The 24,277-nt window shown below is 39.9% G+C and overlaps 1 protein-coding gene across 1 annotated transcript in view; it reads right to left on the reverse strand.

Moving 5' to 3' along the window:
• Positions 1–266: 266 nt before the first annotated feature.
• The window catches only part of mtrr (5-methyltetrahydrofolate-homocysteine methyltransferase reductase), a 28,985-nt gene continuing 4,974 nt past the window's right edge, over positions 267–24,277 (reverse strand). Inside the window, exons 10-15 of the mRNA XM_020646603.3 lie at positions 19,291–19,333; positions 16,151–16,331; positions 15,365–15,483; positions 8,857–8,949; positions 3,202–3,378; positions 267–1,424 (exon numbers count right to left, since the gene is read on the reverse strand). Of these exons, the coding sequence (XP_020502259.2) occupies positions 1,280–1,424; positions 3,202–3,378; positions 8,857–8,949; positions 15,365–15,483; positions 16,151–16,331; positions 19,291–19,333 (758 nt within the window). The 3' untranslated portion in view covers positions 267–1,279. The remainder of the gene's footprint in view (positions 1,425–3,201; positions 3,379–8,856; positions 8,950–15,364; positions 15,484–16,150; positions 16,332–19,290; positions 19,334–24,277) is intronic.

The following is a 24,277-nucleotide window of genomic DNA, read 5'->3' on the forward strand; positions in this document are numbered from 1 at the left end:
TTGCGAAAAGCCTTCAATTAGCAGAGTGTGACTTCATCTTCTGACCAAAGTCACCTTCAACAATTAAATTATCTCTGAATTTAAATAAAACAATCACTTCCAATCAATCACAGTTCATTAGCTCTCAAATTATTCCCATTGCCTCTTGAACATGCACCGCTTGTTCAGTCCTACATTCTAAAGCTGTACTTCAGAAACTAGAATAAGGTCATCTCCAAACACACCTGTGTTCACAAATGGGGAAAAAAAGCAGCAGACAACAAAGGTTTACGCCAAATTGTATTTTAATTCTTGATCACACAAGGCACAGTTGTGTTTGTTTTCCCCACAGTTTGAGAGATTTTGGTCAAGTTTGCAGGACTTAGAAAAGTTGGAGTTCATTCTCTCCAAAACTGGCAGTCAGCTGGGGGAGACAGACAATGATTTATAGTTTTAAAATAGTCTTAAAATTAAATTTAACACAGTAAAGCTATAAATCACTGGCAAAAGTCCCATTTTATTGAAAGAAATTTAAAAAAAACAGTAACTTTTGGAGGGCCGCCCCCCTAATATAATGGTAGGGGAAACACTGATAGGTTTATAATAACACAGTATTTAGGATGAAAATATGAGGATTCCAGAAAATACTTAAGAAAATGAACTCTCTTCTGATGCACTTTAAAATCATTATTTATTCATTCAAAAAGAAGCAGAAAGAAATAAAGTAAGAATTTAGACTCAAAGTGATTTCTGATGTAAACTTTGGGGCATTCAAAGGTGGTTTGACACATTCCAAACAAAGTACTCGCTATGTTTAAAAATGATTTCTTCCTTTCTGAATGACAATAAACCGTTTACTGTTTTCTTCTGTACTTTAAAATTGCTGTGTTGTTTCCATCTAGGTTGTAGGTATATCACGCTCTCGGTCTCATCAAAGTCACTCCATCATAGCCGACGGAAGTAAATGCCTTTTCCCCAGACAGGATGAAGGCAGGAAAAGAGGCTTGTCGACACTAAAAGCATTTTCACACTGCAGGACCAATCTCCAGCACCACTGCCCTGACCAAGGTCATTTCTGTTCAAACAGCAAAGCCCAGGATGATGTAGTGGGCTGATATCCCCGGGTCAGCAAGCTACATTCCATCTTTGAGGCAAAGGCTGGTGTAAACTCAGTCTGGGCTTCAGCATCTGCAATTTTATGGTTCTGGAGGTTACAGCTGAGAAGGCTGATTTGATTTTTTTGGGAGGTGTAAAAGAGCACAGTGGATGCTGCAGAATTCCCTTATCTTGTCATCTGCTGTCAGCCCCAGATGTCCTGTAAGTAGCGTTTCTCCTCTCTCAGCCCCGCCAGTGTCTTCATGGCGTCCAGCTGGTCCACTTGAAGCTCTTTCTTGATCATCTCTATCAGGGTGTCATTCACATCTTTAGCCATGTTCTTAGCATCTCTGATGGAGAAAAGAGTATTAGAAATATCACAGTCTTAAGCACAGAGGCAAGCCCATTTTTTTTTTTTTGTGGAAGCAGCATGGGCTGCCAGTCCAGGAATGCATCCTGGAAGGAAATTGCTGAAATCTCTATCTTGCTGTGGCAGCATATTGTGAGAGATTCATCATCCTGTGGACTTTAAGTGAAGTTTTAGACTCTGAGGAATTCAGCCAGCTCTGATGTTTCAAACATCATTTACTCAAAAAGTGAGCTGAGCAGCCTGGCAGTGATGAGAAACGACAAACACCTTTATAAAAGGAGATATAGAGCCATACAAAGGTTGACCTGACACTTTTTATATAAAGGTGTGTTTGCTGTGTCTTTGCATCTTTATACTGACAGAGAGGGTGTGTATTTGATAAGAAGTGAAAAGAAGGTATGTGCACACAGTGAATGCTTCGAAACTGTACAAGTAGTTGCATCAGTGTTAGGTCAGCCGGAGCAAGAGACACACAGGAGTTTTGAGCAACTTGCTTAAGAGCAAGGCACTTCGGCACCTTTTATGAATATTTTATGATTGATCTGCCTTGCTGGGAGCAGAACTTGTCAGCAGCCGACAGCTGTAGTTGTTGTCTGCACTTGGCACTGAATTGCTTCATGGCTACATCATGTCTCTGACACAACTCTAATGTCCACTGCAGCATCCAAAAAGGCATTCTGTCCACAGGCTACATGCTGTTTATCAGCATATGGAGGGTTTTTGTCCCTCACTCTCTCCTGTTGGCAATAATCCCCCCTGAGAAGCAGCTCAGCCGTTGTTTATTCTAATAGCCTGAATAATACTAGCTGAAATAAAAGATTATATTTCATGCAGCACAGTGGCTTCACCTGTATTTTTACAATGTTGTGAAACACTGTGAATATGCCTTCACTGCCTTATGTGATTTGTTAATGGAAAGGGAACTCAAAATAAGGAGGGAATAAAAACTGTATGTATCTTAAAATGTACAACAGCTACACTAGAATTTTGAAAAGTGTATGATTTTGTATCTAAAGGAAACTTGCAATAAAGAAAAACATTTCCAAGGTTTCACGATCCATCCATACAATTTTTGTCAAACAAACTACAGAAGCCTCTCAAAAGCAGAAATGCATCCATACGTTTGACTCACTCCCTTTTCCTGTGATAGTAACTCATTTCTGGTTGTTCCTGGAGATCTTGACTCATTTCTCTTGTAGACCCTTCACCTTAGTGTGGGCAGTGGCAGCATGGCCACAGTGACCAGTCTGTTGTTTTGATTTCTAGCTCATTAGAAAGTTATCCCTTATCAAGAGAAAACAAGCTTTGTTATTTTAATTAAAAATTAATCCATTATAGTGGGGGGTGGGTGGGGGGGGGGACAGGTTTGTTATCCTAAGGTAGAGATAAAATAAGTCAAGGCCTTGATAAAACAACTGAAATAAACTAGTTATCGCAAGAAAAGCAGCGTTGTTGTGACGAGAAAAACTGGCAAAGATATCTGTGAAAACGCTGAAGTAAATACAAACATATGGACAACATTCTACCAAACAAAGGCGTCTATACAGATGTACAAGTTAACTCCATGCTTCAGAGAGACCTTTCATAATAGTCTAGACATGCAAATTTACCCAGGGCACTGAAAAAAAAAAAAAAACAGCTGCAACTGAGAGGGATGATCTGTAGTCCTTTCACACAGAAGTGTCACAACATAACACCGCCATGCCAGGGGAACACTGATAATAATACAAATGCATTCATCTCAGTGTCAGACTCACCCGCAGACAAAGAGGTAACCGTTCTGTTTGAGCAGGATGTCGGTGACATGTTGCCTGTTAATTAGCAGGTTGTCTTGGACGTATTTGGGTCGTCCGTCCTCCTCCCCGCTGTCTCTGGAGAAACACACCTTGAGGTGGCTCAGGGTACCGCTGGACACAAATCCCTCCAGCTCCTCTCTGGGCAAAAGGAAAAAGGATTGCAGTGACACATCCAAACATTTCAGGTAATTATAAATCCAATTTCCTTCAAGGTTGTTACAGTAATCCTGGACCAGTAGTTCCTGGTTTGTAAAATAAGTTTTCCATTAGAAAGAGAAAAACCTTGTGAGATAACACCTCTCCATTTTTTTTTTCTTTCATTTTTACAAGTTTAAAACTTCTGGCCTCACAGACTCCCTCAAGATTCCACTAAAGCTTCTACTGTCTAAAAAAAAATACAAACCCTTCACAAAGCAAAACAACTGTATGAAGCTTGATAAAGCACAACACTGATGGTAAACAACCAATTTGTCCTTTTTTTAACAAGAGAGGTGCAAATTAATCCGGGTCTCACTAGCAAGGTTGAGATCCTGTTCAAGCATCTTTTTACAATCCTCACAGCCTTGCAGTTTGGTGTAACCTTGCTCTCTCTCTATGTGGTCCGCTTGCCAACTAATACTCCTTCTGCCTCAGTGTTTTTCTTTTTTACAGGGCCTGGGGTGAGGAAGAGGAAGGTGGAGAGGGAGTGAGGGTTAACTGAAGCTCAGAGCACCTTGTTTAAATCTAAGCAGTGGGAAACACACTAACAGAGAATACGCACACTCAAAGATCATGGGTGAAGGTCTTCGCCTCGGGGGTCTGTGGTTCGCAGCAAGCCCGAGACTATAATAAGGCATTTTCCAATAACACATGGATACTTGTGTGAAAATACTAGAAGGTGGGGATGAGTTTTGGAGCCTTTGTTTAATGTGAGTCATCCTCCTGGCTTTTGTTTACAATCCAACCATTGACTGAAGACAAGAGTCATTAAAAGAGATCACGTCCTTTTGAGCAAGATGTGTGATTAGAAAGTCTGTTTGAACGAGAGAAAAAAAACAACATGGAAAACGAGAAGAATGATGGCGGAGCCTTGTTTGTTTGACGTCTGAATATGAATCATCAGAGAGTGATAACCGCTTGAGCAAAAACTGGCAGATGACGAAAGACAGCTGACTTCTTAGAGAACAGTCAAGCCCAAATCAGCCAGACTCCTCAGAGTGTTTATACAAACAACAGCCTGTGGCAAAATCACGGACGCTGATGTGATCCCAGCAGCAGCCACTGTACATGAAGAGAAAAGTCAGAGAAGGGGGGAAAGGATAAGTGTACAGCACAACATACTCTTGTGTTGGTTTAAAGCAGACGCTTACATTTACTGAAAGTTCAATGACTCTTATGTTTGTGTTCACTATTGTTTCACTCATTTTCCTTCTCTTACCTGCTAGTGAGATTGAAGGTTGAAGGTTGAAGGCTCATTGAATTTAAAGAGACATACACACCAGAACGAAGCGTTCTGAGAGAGCTGGTTTATACAGGGTCACAAACCTCCTCTGGTGCTTGATTCATGTTATATTTTGACCAAAGCACTGTTTCATTTAGACCACAGGAGACTGTTTGAAAAGGTGGAAAAGAGGTATAATATGTCCTCTTTAAATTAATAAAGAAAAGATATAGTGCACAAAGCACCACAGGGGACGCATTTATAGACATAGATCAGCACAATGAAAACTAAATATAGTGACTGAAATCGTAATAAAAAATGTTTTTGGACATGTATTTACAATTTATAGTTTGACCTATATACGATCTGATAACATGGAGGAGATGGAGCTTGCGACCTCTCTACTGCAGCCACTCAGTGGGAGGGGCTACAAATATTTTGGTTTCACTTTGGGGGAGATGTCATGTCATCCATCTTCTTATACAGTATATACAATCTATGGTTTAGAACAATAAAAGGCTGTTTATGCAACAATAAAGCAAGTTTAAGTCTCAATTCTCTTCTTACAACCTCTTCATCTGAAATACTATAAATTATGATGAACAGGTTTTATTTTTGGAAAGGCTATGCCGAACACCAAATTGTATTTACTTTGACAGAAATCCAACAGAAATGAATGCAGGCAGCCAATTCAGCTGCAGGTATGTTGTTCTCATTCTGCTAACCTATTTAAATTGAGTACAACTCTTCATGGGTGGCTCATAAAAACACAGACTAATCGCTTTGGTCAACACTGCGGGGGTGTTCATCAGAGAAGCCCACACTGCGAACAAACACAGTCCACTACCTGCCTGTGTGTCGGTATTTAACTAAGGGATAGAGGAGACAAAGGGGAACAAACAGCATCCTCTGTGATCTGTTGGTGTGTGTTTAAGGATGCTAATCCATTCACGCTGTACTTAATCCTGCAGCAGAACTTGATCGCTGCACCAGCATCGAGTGCACGCGTGCTGCCCGATAGTGGCAGGAGGCGATCAATTAGCACGTGTTTAGGAGCGAGTAAAGCCAAGGCAGAGAGATCAGAGCAATGATCTCCTCGCAGGTGGATGTCAATCTACAGCGCTTTAACTAAACACGAGGTCAATCCAAGTAGGTGTAGAAACATGTTGGATTCAATTGTTATTCACAATACAAATACAGACTTCTGATAGTTTGTAAGGATCAGCATATGGAGGGTTTATGTCAAGAAAACCTTGTGTCAGTGTGGAGCACTAAACCACAAAAAAAAAAAAAATACAATAAAGAAAATCTAATATAAAACCCCTCCAGGAAATAAACAATAGAGATGTGGTTCAGTTGAGTTTGATCAAATTTGCATCAAGTACAGAGTCTGCCTGTTGATTCAAAATCAGTTCTCTGTGGTGGATTAAATTAATCTTTTATCAGATATATTTAGGATTAACCTTCAAAAAGCTCACAGCTGCATCGACTGAGGAAACAACTGTGAACACTACACTGACTTAGAGTATCATCTTTAAGGTAATATGGAAAACTTGTATTCAGCCAACAGACTTTTCTTTAAGAAACAATATTAAGAAACATATCCACTTTGCACTTTAATAACTTGAATTTCCATTCTGGTATGGGCTCTTGACTGATCTTATTGCGTTGTTTTTATATTTTTGCTGTGTTGTCTGATTTTTTTTAATTCATTTTGGTTTATGTTTTATGGTGGATGTTGTCCTTGTGTTTCTTGTCTTCTGTGTGCTCCTGTTGCAACGCAAATTTCCCCTTGTGGGACAATAAAGAATCTGAATCTGAATCTGAATATGCATCCATCTGGAGTGATATTTGTGACCAGCAGGCACGTGTATGTGAAGAAATTCAGTTTCCTCTTTAGGTTTAATTGATTTGAAACCTTCCAGGTTAAGTATACAGTTCTCTAGCTTTTAAATGCTATTACAATTTACAGTTGTTGCTAGGCTTTTCTTAATGCTGTCTTTTTCTTTGTTGAAACAGCTGCCTGGTGTGCCTTGAAACTGTGCCGGTAAGAGCCATGACAGTGAACCAAGACAAAAAAGTAAAGGTGGTTTCTTTTAGAGGCACAAATTCCAGGAAAAAAAGTACCCAGCACAAGTCAAGGACTGTGACAACTACTTCAAAAGCCTTCAAAACAAAACTCAAACATTTCTTAAAGCTTGTTGAATATCGCCCTGTTGTTTGTAACCGAATAAGTTGTCAACTTTGTATGTAAAACTGGACGTGAGCTTTTCTGCGTGCGGTGAATTTTCCTGTAATTGCAAAATCTGTTTCATGTTTTCCTCAGTAACGGTCTTAGGACTTCATATGAAATCTACCTATTGACCTTGTTCCAGGATATTTACATTGACACAAACTGCTGAACTAAATCAGCAAAATTCTATAAAAAAATGAACTTGTGGGCAGTTTAACAAAAACAAAAGCTGGAGCAGGAAAACAAGTGAGGTGTATGATAATGTGAGCTGTCACTATGAGTAACCCTTTTTCAATCATAAATCCATCTTTTCTTTGAAGCCTTCCTAACATTAGATACTTGCCAATAAGCAACATGTCTACCTAACATATTTCAAATATGACGTTTTACTCAAAACAAAAAGAGAAGTAAGATTTGTGATTTGTTAGATTTGTTGGATTCTGAGCCTAACTGCTCTGGAAATTTAAAAAACGAGCAATCTGTGACTGACACGTAGCATTTAAAGGCCCTCCTCCCTGAAGTCCATACACACACAAGTTGGCACGTCCCAGATATGGAAGCTTCAGTGTTTAGCCAGCTCTGCATCAGTCTTGAAAGACTCCATTTTTCAAAAACATCTTCAGTATTTATCCTAGTTTGACCACGTTTCTGTTCGTGGAGCTTATTAGATAAACGCAGAGGCTTTTAAGGTCAGGTATAATCGGTTATATCTGAACCAGTTGGCTTGCCTAACCTGCTTTCATCGCTGCAACACCTGTAGGTTTGATGTTTGCCTGGCAGACCGAGGGGCTTCCAAAACAGCCAAGGGAGGGGGCCTTAAAACCACCTACCGTCTCTGGTCAAAACCAATACCGACCATTCCAGATCAGAAACAAAACTTAGGAGGAGGAACTACAGGCTGCTAAGTTGTTGTCAGAGAAGCCAGCACTTCAACATGATGATAAAGTAAGGTCAGTAAGTAAGTATGGTTTATGATTTGATTCAGTAGATATCATTTATCTATACTGCTCCTTTAAAGGATTTGAGTTTTTATTCCAAGAATCATACATGAATTTTGAATATTCCAATAGTCATTCATCTTTGAGAAATCAGATTATCTCATCATAAAAACATTTGTTTTTAATCATTTTACCAGTGTGGTACGCATGCATACCATAATAATAATAATGCATGCATTGACTATAGCCCATCTAAAAGCTGTTTGCCTTTAAATAACAAAAGAAGAAGAAAGCATTGGTGCCAGTAAAATGGATGTAGCGCTGTGAGATTCAGAACCCCAGATGGCAGATTTGGCCAATGCATCGCCTTCTGCATATGCCAAAGAGTTCTGGGTGAAACTACCTTGAAGATATAAATAAAAATGAGGTCAAGTTCAAATTCTGTGATTTTAAACTCTCATCTAGTCTACAGCAATATGAGAGTGAGGGCCCCAGCAGAAGGTCCGTTGTCAGGACAACAATCAGTGGTGAGTTGAGTTGAACAGTCGAAAAAAATAGTTCCCCAGTAAGAAAAGAAATGCCTAGCAGATTCCAACTTTAATACAAGTCATAGAACCTCTATGCATATTCTTGCCTTGAGTTACAATGAATTGCTCGCGTAAAAACATTCACCTTTTCATTCACAGGTGAAGACCTTGTTGCCTTGGATTCATATCTTTTCCCTTCCCATACATCTTAAAATATATCCTTGAGCTGATTTCTTAATAGTGACTTAATATTCGCATGTATGTATGTATGTATAGAACTTAGTAAAGAACACCCACATAGATAGAAATGCTTATTATGCAGGTCACTGATTTCATTACATGGATTATACAGTGGCAAGGTGAATAGAGATGTGGGTTTGGAGAAGTGTTTGTCTGACTCACAAAAGGCTTAGGAAAGAATATATGGAAAATGTAAATGTCTATATATACATGTATATTAGGACTCTTTGTATATTGTCTGAGGTCAATACAGCTTACCTGAACAGGAAGTCTCTGTCTCTGTGTCGACAACCATAGAACAGCCAAGTCTCGCCAAATGTGGCCTTGGGCTTCTCCTGCTTCTCCTTCTCTCTGAAAGTCAGAGAAACGGATGTTAGCGGTCAATCAATACTCACAGACGACCCGGCCAGATGGAGGAGAGAGAGTCCTTCCTCGCAGCAGAGGTTAAAGAAGAGTAGTGACACCATTAAGCACTGTCTGCAATGACAGTACACCGAGTGCCACAATTGCCTAATGTTCGGAAACGACTGTGTGTGCTGCAGCGAGGACATTATATGTATTATTAAATTTCACCCAAACAGAAGGATAGAGGCCATCACTATAAACTGTTACTGAAAATGAAACTGCAGCGTGTGCTTGCTGTGTGTAGTTTTTGTGCACAGCTCTGGTTTTGTGCGCTTGCATGCAAGAAAAAAAAATTCCCCAGTAAAAGTGATTCCTCTAGTGGCTCAGAAGTCTGGCACAGCTCCCAGAATCCTTTGCAGACGACGGCAACACACCGCGCACAAAGCAACTCTGAGGGTGCCGGTATCTGTGGCGCACACCTGCTGCAAAGGTGACAGCTCTCTTCCTGATAACAACGGTTGACCCCCAACCTTTCATGATGCCATCAGTCAGTCGAGTGTCTAAAGAGTGCAGTGTTATCTGTTGCCCCCGTCTGGAGGGCGAGAGGGGGGAGGCGGGAGAAAAGGGATGAGAAAAGGGACCAACCACGACGAGGAGCTGAGGAATGCCACAGAGAGGCATTGGCCCTTTGTGCTGCGCTGCTGCACTCGCAGGATAAGGTGTTCGATCCCCTTAACACAAATCTTTGATATTCACAAACAGACTAAATCCAGCTTTGCGGTTTCCAACGGTCATAAAAGTTTAAATGGCAGCTTCTGTTTGATGGAGTTGTTAGGATCAGGAAAAATACACAGACACTTATGTGCTGAAGCGATAAATATTCTCATTTAAAAATCAGGGAATTCAAAAATGTTAAAGGTGCACTATATACTGTAGATTTAGTGGTGACATTTTAAAGTTGGAGAAGTGAAACAATTCTTTTACGGTTTGGTGAGTAAAACAACGAGTAGAGGTGGACCCAAGTGCAGAATGAACTAAATGTCTTTAATAAACAAAAAGGCAAACAAAAACTACTTCTAAGATTCAACAAAAAACACAGGGATCAAAAAACACGTAGCCACAGAGAAGCACGAGCAAACACTGACAGACCAAGGAACGACATACCACCACATCCACATACATGCAACAATGAACTGACACGGAAAGGGCAGAAACGCAGAGACTAAATACACAGGGGAATCAGACACAGGTGAGACTAACAAGACACAGGTGAGGACAATCAGGGCAATCACACAGAGAAACACAGAGGCAGGAATACAAGAAACACTGAGGACACACAGAACTCAAGACTGATGAAAACATAAGAACATAAAGAAACACTAAACACTGAAAAACCAAACTAGAAAAAGACCAAACCATAACACAATTCTATGCTATATTTTCTGAACTGAATACACACATCTTATTTAAAGAACAAAAATGTGTCTCTGGAACACTGTTTAGAGCTTAAAAGCTACCTGGAGAGTTACGGTTTCACTTTCGCAGGCCCTCCACTATAATTTCTAGTGTAGCATTTTATCTTCAACCAGTGTTACAGGGACAAAATTTTCCTCTGAGGACAGTTTGTGTATAGAGTTATGAACATATACCACAGAATCTGTACACTTCTCTACCAAAACTCCATAGTGCACCTTCAACTATATTGCACATGTGAACATCTCTTTGATATTAAAATGATTCTTTAACATGAAGCGCTTACACTCAAATTTAAAAGTGAAATGTCTAGACGAGTGATTACTTGCTTCTTGAAGCATTCTTACATATTAGTCTTAAAAGCAGAAAGACAGGGAGAGGGTTGTATGGCTAAAGATCGACATCTAGAATTAAAAAGAATCAGTTTCATGTTGGAACAATAAACAAACAAATTTACTTTCTTATTGGAGAGGCCATGAAAATGCATCATAGCAAGATGTTTATAAGAGAGACTAGGAAGATCTGATATTTCTATCAACTGATGCATTCCCATGTATTTTTTGTCACAATGAACAGGAGTTCCTGTACCTGCAGCCAGTTCTCTTCTGATTAGGGCTGTTGAGAAAAACAAAACACTGCGAAAGTCGGTGAATAAAACAGCGACGCTCTGCCCTTATTCATTAGATAAAAAGTTGACCAGTTGCAAAACATACTTTGCTCAAGAAGTTAGTCTGAACTTTCTGTCTGTCTCTGGAGCTCAGTAACAGAGCTGTCTGGCCGGCTGGATCCAAACGCTCAGATCCCATCCATTAGCATCCTGGACCAGATTTTTCTGATCTGCAAACAGCCTCAAGTAAACTCATTTTAGTGGACTCGTCTCCCTCCTCGCGCTGCCTGCCCTAAAGGGATCAATAGCAATATGAAAAACCTGGATTCCATTCTGAGCAGACCACACCGGCGCCTTTCTCTGAATACAAATCACATCACATCACATGCCCACACTATAACAGCCTGCAATACAATCCCAGGGGGGGGGGGGGAAGCAGCATCTACAGAGCACTCCATTTGGGGTCAAAATCAGAAGCAGTTGCCTTTCAGTGCCATTCAGATGATCAGCAGGAGGGGGAAACTGTGAGGAAAGCTGAGGTGAAAGACTTTGTAAACATCCCAATTATCTCATATCCATCATCTGCTTTCTTTGGAGCTCCGTGCATGAGGTTCAGAGCGGCTTTTTTTGGGGCATGGAAAGAAGAAACAAAACTGAAAAGCTTAAACACAACAGCTTGAGGCTTAATCAGTGAGATTAAACTGCAGAATTACACCCATACATATACACAACATGCTGAATTCTCAATGTTCTCGTAACACGGGAAGGTGCCGAGAAGAAAGATGCTGTCGTCTAATTGTAATCAGCTGTGTGGTTGCCCTGATAATGAGAGCACAATATTTGTTGACACAAACTTTAACAAAAGTTGTCATATTGATTGTGCAGTCGAACCTAAATATAAAACTGAGCAAACAGACTCTTTTTTTCCTAAAAGAAAAGCTTGTTAGAGCTGTATAAAGATTATTTCAGGCTACCCATTCAGCGAAAAATATCATATTTGTTTAACTGTTACTGCTCCCGGCTGAACAGAAACACACTGAAAATCACATTATCTATGATATCCTTCCACTCAAAGCATAGCAATCAATACCTGAGTACTGGGGAAAGGCCTTATTAAAATCTCCTGGTACCACCAAGCGAGCCTCTGACCTTTAAAGACTCGTCTTCCACTTGTTACCAGCACTACAAACTCATACAAAGTACTTTTGAAAACAGCCATCGATTAACAGCAGGGGTGGAAGGTGGGGGTAAGAGGAGTAAGTAGATCGAAGTTTGCCCATGTTATTTTGCAGCTAACAGGACCCTTCTTAAGCCTGGAGGCAGATTCTGTGTCCCGTTGACAAACTGGTGATTGTTATCTCCTATCAGAGTGCAGCGTCAGCCGCCAAGGCTTTGTTTGGAATCTTAAGTTAGATTCTGTATAATGGAGCGCTCCATGACACGTTTTCACAATCCGCAGGCACAATACACAGCTGGCAGGGAGAGAGGATGAGAGAGAGAGAGAGGGAGGGAGGGAGGGAGGGAGGAGGAAGTGAGGAGACACTGAAGCTGATATGTTGGTTCAAGTGAGTTTTTGTTCCTAGCAGTAAAGTGTAGGAGTGGGATGAAATACTGATGAGGCAATTTGACGTCTCGCTGACTTGTGTGATAAATTTAACAAATCTGTTAGTGCCAAATATTTATATTTGAATAAAGAAATACAGCATTGTAAAAAGGTTTCCCTGCTAATTTGGCTCACATCTTCACTATTGCATGACGCCTCGATTGTGCTCTTGGTCAGAACCCCTAAAGGGAAATGGACAGACATTTTTTTTTTTTAAATATTATGTTTATGTTTCTAACCCGTGCTCATGAGAAAATGTCTTGTGCTCACGAGAATTTTTTTGTGCGCATGTGAAACATTTCAAGATATTTTTTTTTTCACTTTTTCTGCCCACGTTCCCTCAGGGGCACGTGAATGGAAGTTAATTGAAGAAGTTGACAGTGTGACGAAAAAGAAGAAGAAGACAGTGGGATAATGTAGGACAGCGGTGAAAAGTTAAGTTATGAAGTGTGATAAGAGGCGAAAATGACAACAAATTGCAGTGAATAAATACATTATGTCTGCACTTTACTTTTTTTTTAAAAAGGCATTTCATATAATTCAGAAATCATTATATGTAAAGAATCAATCATCACAGGATCCCTGTAACGTGATGCTAATGTTATCACGGGCCGAGTATCACATAACGTATTGTATTGTGAGTTATCCTCGGATTCCCACCCCGAGGAAAAATAATAATAATTAAAAGTTAATAAGAATACCATTAAAAATTGGAAGAGCATTGAAGTTTCTGTGTTGGTGTATGTTTTTCTTATTCTTGTGTTATGAAACAACGCTTCCTCAAACCAATTACTGAGAGTTCTGATTCAACTTACAAAGTCCCTGCAAGTGAAAACCATTAATAAAACACTTAAATGTGTATTTTGATGTCTTATATTAAAGAGTAAAGTTTGGACAGCACTATGAGGATCAAAGCCTGACTGATAGGTTCATATCGCAGTGCTCCACCAGTCCCTCTGGCTCCACCTTGATCATTAAGAAGAGGAGTCTGTCTGCGACTGGTGGAACCAGGTCAGTCTGAAAACGTGTGCTATCTTCGGCGCTCCTGCCTCCCAAAGGCGCAAACACCTCCTCACCCCACATGACTGCAGACAATCCGCCGCTGCCATCATTTCAGCCGGTGCTGTGTCACCTCTCAGAACTATCATCCGCTGACGCCGCCCGCCAAAACAGAGCAGACGTCCGAGGGATTTAGAGACAATTGGACCTGACTGGGGCACAACCTCATTTCTATAAAGCCACCCAAGAGTTGGACATGTCAGTCTGACTAAAAAGGGCTCACTCTGCTTTCTAACAAGTCATAGTGGGCTGTCGGCCTGGTTCCACACACATGCCTCAGCCTGGACTGATGCAACTCCAATCATGTGAAATCTTTCTGACAGATCATCGTTTTGCAATCTTGATTTAGAAGCTCAGTTTATTAAACAAAATGTCACGTTTCTGCCAAATGCACTCCTTGAGTATTTAGACGAACAGCGATGGTTTAACAAGCCGGCGAGAACTACGACGTACTCAGCCAACGGTCAATATCCTCACACCAGCTCGCCGGCAATTACAGTCAATGATTTACTCCAACAACGTCGCCACGGACTGCTGGACTTTTTTTTTTATTTTAAATCAATAACGCTCCATGTGCTGCTTGGACTCCTTGCTCTTCATTATAGGCCAAGTCATAAACTTGTGCTTGGGAGAGAGCCTAATTTATTCCTCTTCAGACGAGTGAGTCATCTGAAATAATCCCTGATGTGATCAAAGCCCTGGCTGCTAGATTTACTGCCTTGTGAGATGTACATGACGTTGACTTTTATCACCTGCGATCAGGGTTTCATTTAATTGTCTCTGCAGACAACTCAAAAACAGGCTTAATCGATGCTCATTTAACATCACTGGACCAGTGTGAATATTCATGACTGGGTGCAGAACTTTAGCTGAAAGTAGCCTGTGTCACAAAGAAACGTGCAGGTTGCATGCTGCTTGGTGTGCTTATACTTGACATTTAGCAGCAAATGTTCAAACATGTATAATATTAACAAGATCAAGTACTTTACAAAATGCACTTGATTCCTCTTGGAGGAAATGTATTCAAAATGTTGATGTCTAACATGTCTGGTTTGCTATAGTAAACACAAGGGATGTTTCTAGGGATTTATTTTCCTGTCAGTTAAATGAACATTTGAATTCAAACTCGCTGATTAGTCTAAAATTAAACACTCAGAAAAAAGTCAAAACCCTACTCTGTGAAGCCTATTTAATTGCTGTTTGAAACATTCTTCAATAACAAACAGCTACTTTAAACTCCACTTTGCATTATGCATTACTCTGCAGGTAAACAATGTCAAATTGGTTTGCACAATGTGGCTATCATTAGCAGGGTTAGCCCCACCAGCCTTGGTTCCAGGTGAGTGGTTGTATATCAGCTTTATCTGATGCAGCTTCTCATAAGACATGCCGTCCGTTCTCTGTGCTGGTTTACATTGGGGCAGTAGAGCGGTGTCAGAAGGCCAATTAATCAGAGCTACAGCCCCAGCTAGTGGCTGGTGGCTGCATTACAGCTTAAACACAAAATTGAACCGGCATAGTTGGTCTACATCATTAAAAATAATAATTAGTTACACTGACTAGTAATTCTAATGCAGACAAGCAAGGGTGACATCGAGTCAATCGAGTATATCCCTGGTGAAAACACTCCCTATAACGGTGAAATAGAACATTATGAAGCATTAGTTAACTTTTCTTACCTTTGCTGGAGGAAGCCAATGAAGGGTGCGACTCCTGTGCCAGGTCCGACCATTATAAAGGGCACCGAGGGGTCAGAGGGGGGCCGAAAGGAGCAGTTTGGTCTCAACTTCACACGGATCTAAGGTCAGAGGCCATTAGCAAGAATTTAAAATAATGAGAGTAATTACAACATTGTTAAGAAGCCGCTGCGGGCTTACCAATCTATTAATTGATCGGCTTAATATTCTGAAGACGTACTAGCAGGAAAACTCATGAGCTCCAGCTGGAATCCATAGAGTCTTGGGTAGAGAGGATTTACTTGCTCTAATTTAAATTAATTCCTTCATTAATCACACACAACTTGCCTAAAGCGTGTTCTCTTTTTTTTTGTGTTTAAAGCATTTAAATAGAGTTCCCTGAAAGGTTTAAAACATTAGTAAATACAGGTTGAATCCCTAATGCCTCAAATTTTGCAGATTCAAGGAAACACAGCAATGTTTTTCTGGTATTCTGCTCTACCCTTGTATTTCTCTCTATACAACTTCTTGAACTGTAATAGTTCAAACGAATTATTGCCGAGACAACACTAAGACAAAAATAGTAGATAGTAGAGTAATGCTAAGCAGATGAGCCAGGAGGTGTGTTGTTTTCTCTACCTATGAGTAGAAGGGTTACAACTTTTAAAGCACCTGAACACTTGTACTAGCAAATTCGAGCACCACTGAAGTTCTATATCTGTTGAGACATAGAGTTCACAAATGTGCACAGTCTACTTCCAGCTCTCCATTTTCTACAGTACTCATTACCTTTGGCAGGTCCGTGCTGCTGGAGGATTCATCCTTCTCAGGGAAAACCAGGACAGGACGGATGAGGTCAAACAGCCAACCCGTACACAAGCCTTGCCTTCCCGCAGGCCGCACAGAGCATGCTGGGAACTCTACTATGTTGAAGACAAAATGCAGCTTCCCAGGGTGTCTGAGACAGGAGCTGTAGAAATGGTGCCCAAGAGAGTTTGAGATGGAGGTAGATAGCGATTGAGCAAAACAACAGTGTGTGAGAAACAGAGTGCAAGGCACGCAGACAGTGACAAGCAGGGAGACAACGTGAAAAATGGAGTGAAATACAGAAAGAACACAAAGGGACAAACGAATACAAACATGGACAGTACAAGGGACGATAAATTCAAAGGAATAGACAACAATGCTTTTTTAACAAGTGATTCAAACAAAAGTGTAGTTGACAAATTAACATCTGCATTTGAAGCAACCATTTTCTCAAAAATGGGCATGACAGTGAAATGTACCTAATTATGATTTACACCAGTGGATCTCAATGATTTTCTGTCTGACTTGGCCCTACAGGCTTGTCAAAGAGCTCTCTACAATTACTTCATCAACACCACCCACCATATATAAGTAAGTATGTGTTTGATTGGATTTTGCACTGGAGGTTCTTCAGCCCTATTAATTACATTACACTGATGTTTTTACAGTCATCAATGTTTGGATCACTTAAGCTTGACTTGCATTTTAACAGCGACCAGCAACAGATGTTCCAAGAGTCCTTTAAGATAACCACTTCAACTCTTTTTATTATATTTTTTATTATTATTTCATCCATTTTATTTCAGTCTAATTTGACTATTTCCTATTAGCCATAAGCTAAGTATGTTAACCAGGTGTTCATTACTTTAGGATAAAGACGTTTAACAATGTATCCATTAACTTCAGCTTACTTTGTAAATATTAATTACTTTAAGATTTAAGCTTTAAAATATTTTACTTATTTTAAGTTCACTATTTTTATGTTAAAAAAAATAGTGACTTACAGCTAACTACCTCATCAGCTTAACATTATCCTTTACTTTAAGCTAACTGCTTATACTGCTCAGGAATGACACCAATATAATAATAATGATAATAATAATAATAATAATAATAATAATAATAATAATAAATTAGATTTACATACCTATAAACCTATAGTAAAGACTTGCATCAAAACACACCATTGTGATGATGATGTAAATGGACTTGAGCTTGTAAAGCGCTTTTCTAGTCTCCTTACTACTCAAAGAGCTTTCACGCCATAGGTCACACCTACCCATTCACACACTGATGGTAGAGGTTGCTATGTTAAGTGACCATCAGAAGCAACTTATCCCATTCATACTCCGCCGACAAAGCAGCAGGAGCAATTCGGGGTTAAGTGTCTTGCCCAAGGACACGTCGGACATGTTGCTGCAGGAGCTGGGGAACCAACCCTCAACCTTTCAGTTGAGAGACGACGACTCCATCAACCGAGCCACAGCCGCCCCAGCATGTCACAGATTTGTAATTGTATGTGTGCTGTACCCCCCGGCTGGGAATAACTGATTCACACATAACTAAAAAAAAAAATAATACTGCCACTAATGAGAAAAAATAACAACTTCTTGTCGGTCTTGCTTCAATAAAACTACCTCTCCCTCCTCGATATTCTGGTCTCCTCTGTTGGCCGACGAACTCTCACACTCCCTCATCCTTCACTCTCCAGTTCCTGTGGGCCACCAGAGACCTCTATTGACCACAGCATCAATAATGCAGGCCTCTAATGTCTCTGCACCATCTGATAAACTACAGCCACGGTCTCTCCTGTCCACTCCTTATCTCTCTGTATACACGCACACACCGACACACAAACGCATGCACAGGCGCGCACAGTCAGGCAGCCTAAGTGAGGGCCTAATGAGAGGAGAGGAGAAGTTTTGACATTGCTTTAGATGTTGCTGTTCCACGTGAGCTTTAAAGCAAACCTAATGGGCACTAGCTTAACAGGAAGAGCAAATCAATGACAGGCTAAGTGGGCAAAAAGATGGAACACTTGAGTCTACTTAAAATAAGCACAACTTGCTAAATGCTACTGCATATTTACTTCCAGTCATTTGTTCTTTCATTAAATTTATCAGGGAATTACCTGTTACATTTTCAAATTCTAATCCAAAAACGCACACAAAACACAGAAAAAACATCATCGTTGTCTATATCATTTCTTTTTTTTTTAAAATAGTTTCCAAATGTCTTAAAAACTTGAAATTATATGCCACACTTTATGTTGTTATGGAGCCTCCCTTTGATGTTATAATAAACCCTGTCAAATGTCACATAACTTGAAAGCGCCATCCACCACTGTGAGGAAGCTGGCAAAATAGCACATCTCCAGTGGAAGAAGGAAATGCATTTCTTTGCTGCCAAATAGGAGCAAGATTTGAATATCGTTCCGTGGACGCAACTGTCTCGCCTAGTAGCACCAAATGAACTATCGTAGAGTTAATTGATCTATCATAATGTACGCAGAGGGATAAAATATTAACTGAATGACTATTGAAACACTCTCCTTATCTTCTCCAGAGTTGAATACATCATATGCAGCTAATTATACAAAATCTCATCAACTCTCACTTCCTCCTTAAAGACAAACAGTTTATAGAGTTTCTAGGTTTATTTAATACATTAAGAAATATTATTTCTATTAAGAATACAATCAAGTGTGTGAGAGGACAGCTTTACAGGGGCAGCCCTGATTTGAATAAATCAAGATTTAAGATAAGTAAACAAACGAGCTGAAGGTAGTCATATTTTGTTGCCCATGACTAAATGATAAAAGACTTCCATTTCCAAGTAAATTAAATGTTTCTATTAGTCTTTAACTGTGGCATTATTCATTATCTGTATTACAAAAAGATTAGAAGAGCAGTTTGTCAACGTAATTTGCCATTTGTTTCAACTATTCCCACATTTAAAAGATTGTACAGGATCACTGAAAAAGGACACAGTTAATGAATTATCTACTACAAAGGCAGGGAGGGGTTTTTATTTATACTAAGACCTTTTTTTTTTTAAATAGAATCACTGCCTTTGCTTAGTTTCTTAATATGTTAAAGGAAACAGAAGACGAAGCATCTTACCTGGCTGCTGAATAAGGTCTGGGCTGCAGTTTCGGCACATGCTCTGAAAAGCAAGCACAACTGTCAATCACTCTGCTGTACTGCTCAGATTTAGATGACAGAGGCATCTATGACAAAGAGAGACTAAATGAGGGAAAAAGTCATCTTGGGCCACCTTCCAACCCATCCACACTGACCCCACCCCCACCCAGGTAGCAGTCTTGTTTCTAGGACATACTTCTATATTTATGAAATTACTAACTCAGGCGTCTGGAATCCCAAGTGTCCAGATGTGGAGCCAGTAGGAAACAGATTGCTTATGCAGACCTTATTTCAATGCCAGCCATGAAGGTGCCCTCTTTTGGGTAATGTGCGGCGTAAATTACCTCGGTGAGGATGTGGCTGAGAGAAATCAGGAAAACGTATTAAGAGTTTGAGATAACTTTTCACCCCGTAGCAACAACATTGCCGATTTGTCACGCTAAGACCACCACCAACTTTTAGCGAGGGATAAAAAAAAAAGAAAAAAAAGTGAGAGAGTTGAGAGTTGTGTGATGAACTCCTTTACATTTTATTTGTATCTCTGTGATAGATGGACTTGGAAAAGTAAAGCTGCACCATATGCACCAGCTGAGGCCTAACAATAACACATTTTTCTGCTAAATTGCTCAGGCAGACAAACAGCTGGACTAAATCTGCTCTCTCCTCTCTTTCTGGATTTCTCTGACATCTAAACAGCTCAGGGTGTTAGCAAGACAGCTTGGCACTTTGACGTCCGTTTCATCTCCTTGAACTGCGTTGCTTTGGTTGTGGGTTTTTTTTTGTGGTGATGTATTAAAACACTTAAAAAGGAAGCCTGAAATAAGGTCTTAAACTAAAATACAGGAAGGCTCTTCTTAAAATTCATCCACATTCCTGTTGGAACTGAAAGAGCAGAGAGGGGCTTACATTTAAAAAGTCAAAACAGTCGGCTTAAGGCTTACCGTATATGGACTAACCATAACTTAATAGATTTAGGAGCAATATAATTTTGGAAAAAAAGAAGAAAATACAGTATTAGGTTTATAATCTATATAAGTCTCTTAATGTATCAATGTGAGAACTGGTGCTGCACCGCACAATCTTCATTAAGAGACAAATAGTTTCACTGTGATCTTTTGAGTTTTGCTTTTGGCCGTTAACACACACACACACACACACACACTTGAGATTGCAGTTGCTTTAAAAAAGCCTGGTAGATAAGGAAAGAAAAGCATTCTTTGATGTGCTTTAGGTTTGTACGAGTTGTCTCCATTTTCCTGCTTTTCAGTGTAAAAACATTTTTTTAAAGGAACACAGAAGTCGTTTAAGAAGAGCCCGACCGATTAATCAGCCAGTCGATGATAACGGCCGATATTAGCATATCAAGTGACTATCGGTATCAGCTAATTTTATCACAGATAATCGCCGATATTGCTAGATTTACTCACCAGTCAAATAGCATTACATCTGAGTATCATTGTATTACACTAGCAGTTCTCAATCTTATAGATTACAACACGCATTATCACAGTGACAAGCAGTGATGCACGTTTATGTGCAGTTACTTTCCAGTTGAGTTACCCTCTTGTTAGTCTTATATTCTTTTCCATAAGTGTTTTATAACTGCATTTGAGGGATTAACGCAATGAAGGTGCATGTCTACATCTATCTCTAGAGATGGAAGATAGATCTAAGAGAGATATCAGCCGATTTATCAGAATTTGATTTTTTTTCTCTCCGTAATATCGATACCGGTATCGGCCCCAAAAACCCCATATCAGTCGGGCAGTAAATATAATAACTGTATGTTGTGTTGTATTTTTTAAAGGGGCTGATTCTAGAATTATTTTATTTCCTCATCGTATCATTTAGCATCAAGTTATAATTTCCATACAAAAGCGATGGACTGTAATTGTTTGATTATTCACCAACAAAGACAAACAGGAGCATTAGGTGTCATGTGAGAGTACAAATGCAGTGATTTCTTACATTTGAGAAGCTCGCCGCAGAGAATGATTAGTACTTCTGTTTGAAACATGATGAAAACATTTAAATGTGAACAAAGAAGCTGCTTTGAATGCTATTTGAACGGAGGAATTCATTATTCAACTTCTTTCTGCGGCTGTCTTTGGGTGTTTGACATACAGTTGTATCCTGGGAAAAATATTTTATCAAATGGAAATTGAAACAAAATTTTTATGAGGAGAATCTTTTTTTTCCCCATAAAAGAAGTTTAAATAATTAGACAGTGAGGCCCAGGATGTGACTGGAGGGGAGATGCATTTACAAGAGGAGGCAGGATTACATGTCGGCCTTGCTTTGATATAATCAATATCCCAATGTTGAAGATGCAACTCACTGAAAGTCATTTGTAAATACGTCTTCAGAAATAATTAGGAACAAGCTGCAATGGATGTGAAAAAATATTTATGCGTTTCAAAAATTCCGGTATGTAACCCTTGGTGGGGGGGGGGGGGGATACTCTAGGAATACTTCCATGAGTGGAAATACATACTGCTCCATCAGAGGGTGTATCATGTACGTTAACACAATCCTCTGCTGCTTGCTGCACGGAGCTTGAGCTGCTACCTTTCTGTCTCAGAGTGACAGCACATGTCCGAAACAGAGGACGATCAATCCATCATCTCACATCACTGCACCATGATGATAGTGCTGCTAGATACAAAGGATATATCACTTTTAAAACCTGTGAGTGCAAAGCTTCTTTTTCTTTTCTTTTTATTGTTGCAGTGAGTGGCTTGAGGACAAATCGTAAAATATGTATTGCAAAAAGAAGGTCTCTGTTCCAAAAGATACAGTCTCAGGGTCCCTGATATGTTTTTCAGAAAATGAGCATTTTCAGGGGTATCATCGATCAAACTGCACAACAATATCATCTATTCCATCTCAGCAGTCTGTCTTTCTGCAATTTATATGCATAGGTACCGTTTTAGTGGAACAAAATGAGATAGCAATGTGGTTGAACATAAAAGTTTTACTTTTAAAGCTACAGGGGTAGATTCTTTGGTGCAGATGGTATTAAGAGAGAATAACAAGGGTAGTGTGCATTAAGAAGAGTTCCCCGACAAAATTTTGTTTTTCTTTTTTACATAAACCTACAAATAGCTGATTTTTAGATTTTTTTAAAAACTCAGGGCTCTCTGAAACCGCTCAAAAAGTTTTCCACAGCGTTCATTATATCTTCAGCCGCTACAGCTGGAATCATATGTGCTTCACAGTTCATTCTCTGTGACCAGGACATCTCATTTCAAATTTCAAACTCTTCAGAAGTGTGAGCACAGGGACACAGACGTTTCACCGCGCTGTCGTCTCTTGCTTTACTTTCTCTCACACGTTGCGATTGTGCTTGAGACGAGAAAAAAAAAAAAAGTAGAAGAAAACTGCACCCTGGTACAGTTTCATTGGAGCCCTGCGGTAATGTAAATTGAAAAAGATGCTCATGGACAGCATTCAGCTCCCGGGGGACGTGACCCCAAAGTTTTCATCTGAAACAATGGGCCATATAACAAAGAGAGCTGACTCTGAGAAGAAGGAATCTTTCTCAATTTATGCCCAGCATTAACTTTTGTAGCCAGCATGCACTTGGTCAAAGACACCTGGGCTTATGCACGTCTCTCCTCATTATTTATATTTAGTGTACAACAGCATAAACTCTGATCAGCAAACACCTTCCCCTCCCTTAGGTCGGGTTAATGAACCAAGAAAGGTGCAAAAATGCAGCAGTGTACTTTTACACTCTGAGTCAGAGTTGACCATTAACCTACGGTCCTAACCGACCCCGAGTGCTTGTGTCCTTGCAAAGCTTGGTGGACAACCAGTGAACGCCTCTCCCCCGTCTCTGGAATAGCAGCTGTTGCCCCGCAGGGCCTCCAGTGGCACATTATTCACGAGGGCACGATCGCCGCAATTTCCAATTTCTGCATCAGTTCACCGCAAAAAAAAAAAAAAAAAAAAAAAAGGTGCTGTGGTTGGCAAGTGGACCAAAAATAACTGACACTAGGGTAGGCCGAGAGATGTGACGCAGCTGTTTTAGAGGACAACTCAACTTGCATGTTAAGCTGTAGCCAACTAATTTCACTGTCTGTTAAGTTTCAGTCAAAGCTTATCAGAGCCATACTGAATGGCCAGCCAACTATCTTAATGAGCAGAGAGGAAAATGTTAGTTTTCTGCAGTCAGTTGGCTCAAGGGGTCAAAAGGCGGGATGGCAGAGATGGCCGACAGCAGCAAAAAAAAAAAAAAAAAGAAAAATCAATATTATAAGCAGGAAGAGAAATAATGAATTAACAGACACATTCTCTTGACTTGAAGCTACAATACTGGCTTTACATTCTCAGAAACATAAAAATAACAAATTGGAGGAACATGCTCTTATGCTTGAGACAGGGAAATGAGTGTTGATCCTTTCGGGAGCCCTCTGATGCACACTGTCTGACCATTCAGTATAATTAAATGCTCTGCCTGAATCAGCCTCAAGACTCGGCTCACAAAGCTTCCTTTACTGGGGCTACAGCGACCCCTACAGGAGGAAAACGATTCAGACAGACGCACCTTCCTGCATAACAAACACAAAAGACACACTTGGCATAACCTGGGGGTCTTTAAAAAGTAAAATGAATAGATCTGAAGTCATTTATTCTACTGATAATTGAACAGGTGCAGTCTAAATCCCAATCTCATGCCAATCACTAAGAATTACTATCTGCCTGAGGCAACATTAAAAGCCTGCAATTAATTAAATGTGCATAAATTATAATAATGAAGAAAATAAACCTGCAAAACATATTCAAAATATTCAAGAATAGAGGTTTGTCTTCTCATTAGTAGGCGGATAAAAGTAATGCATAAAATCTATCTTTTAGCTAAATGACCTGAAGATTAAACCACATAGAAACGGAGTACTGTTATTCATGCCGCCTGGTAGGTAATACATCCAACAGGGATAGCTTTTAAGTATGGTGTGTTTTT

Source organism: Labrus bergylta, chromosome 20 (assembly GCF_963930695.1).
Source record: "Labrus bergylta chromosome 20, fLabBer1.1, whole genome shotgun sequence".
NCBI classification, from domain to species: domain Eukaryota; kingdom Metazoa; phylum Chordata; class Actinopteri; order Labriformes; family Labridae; genus Labrus; species Labrus bergylta.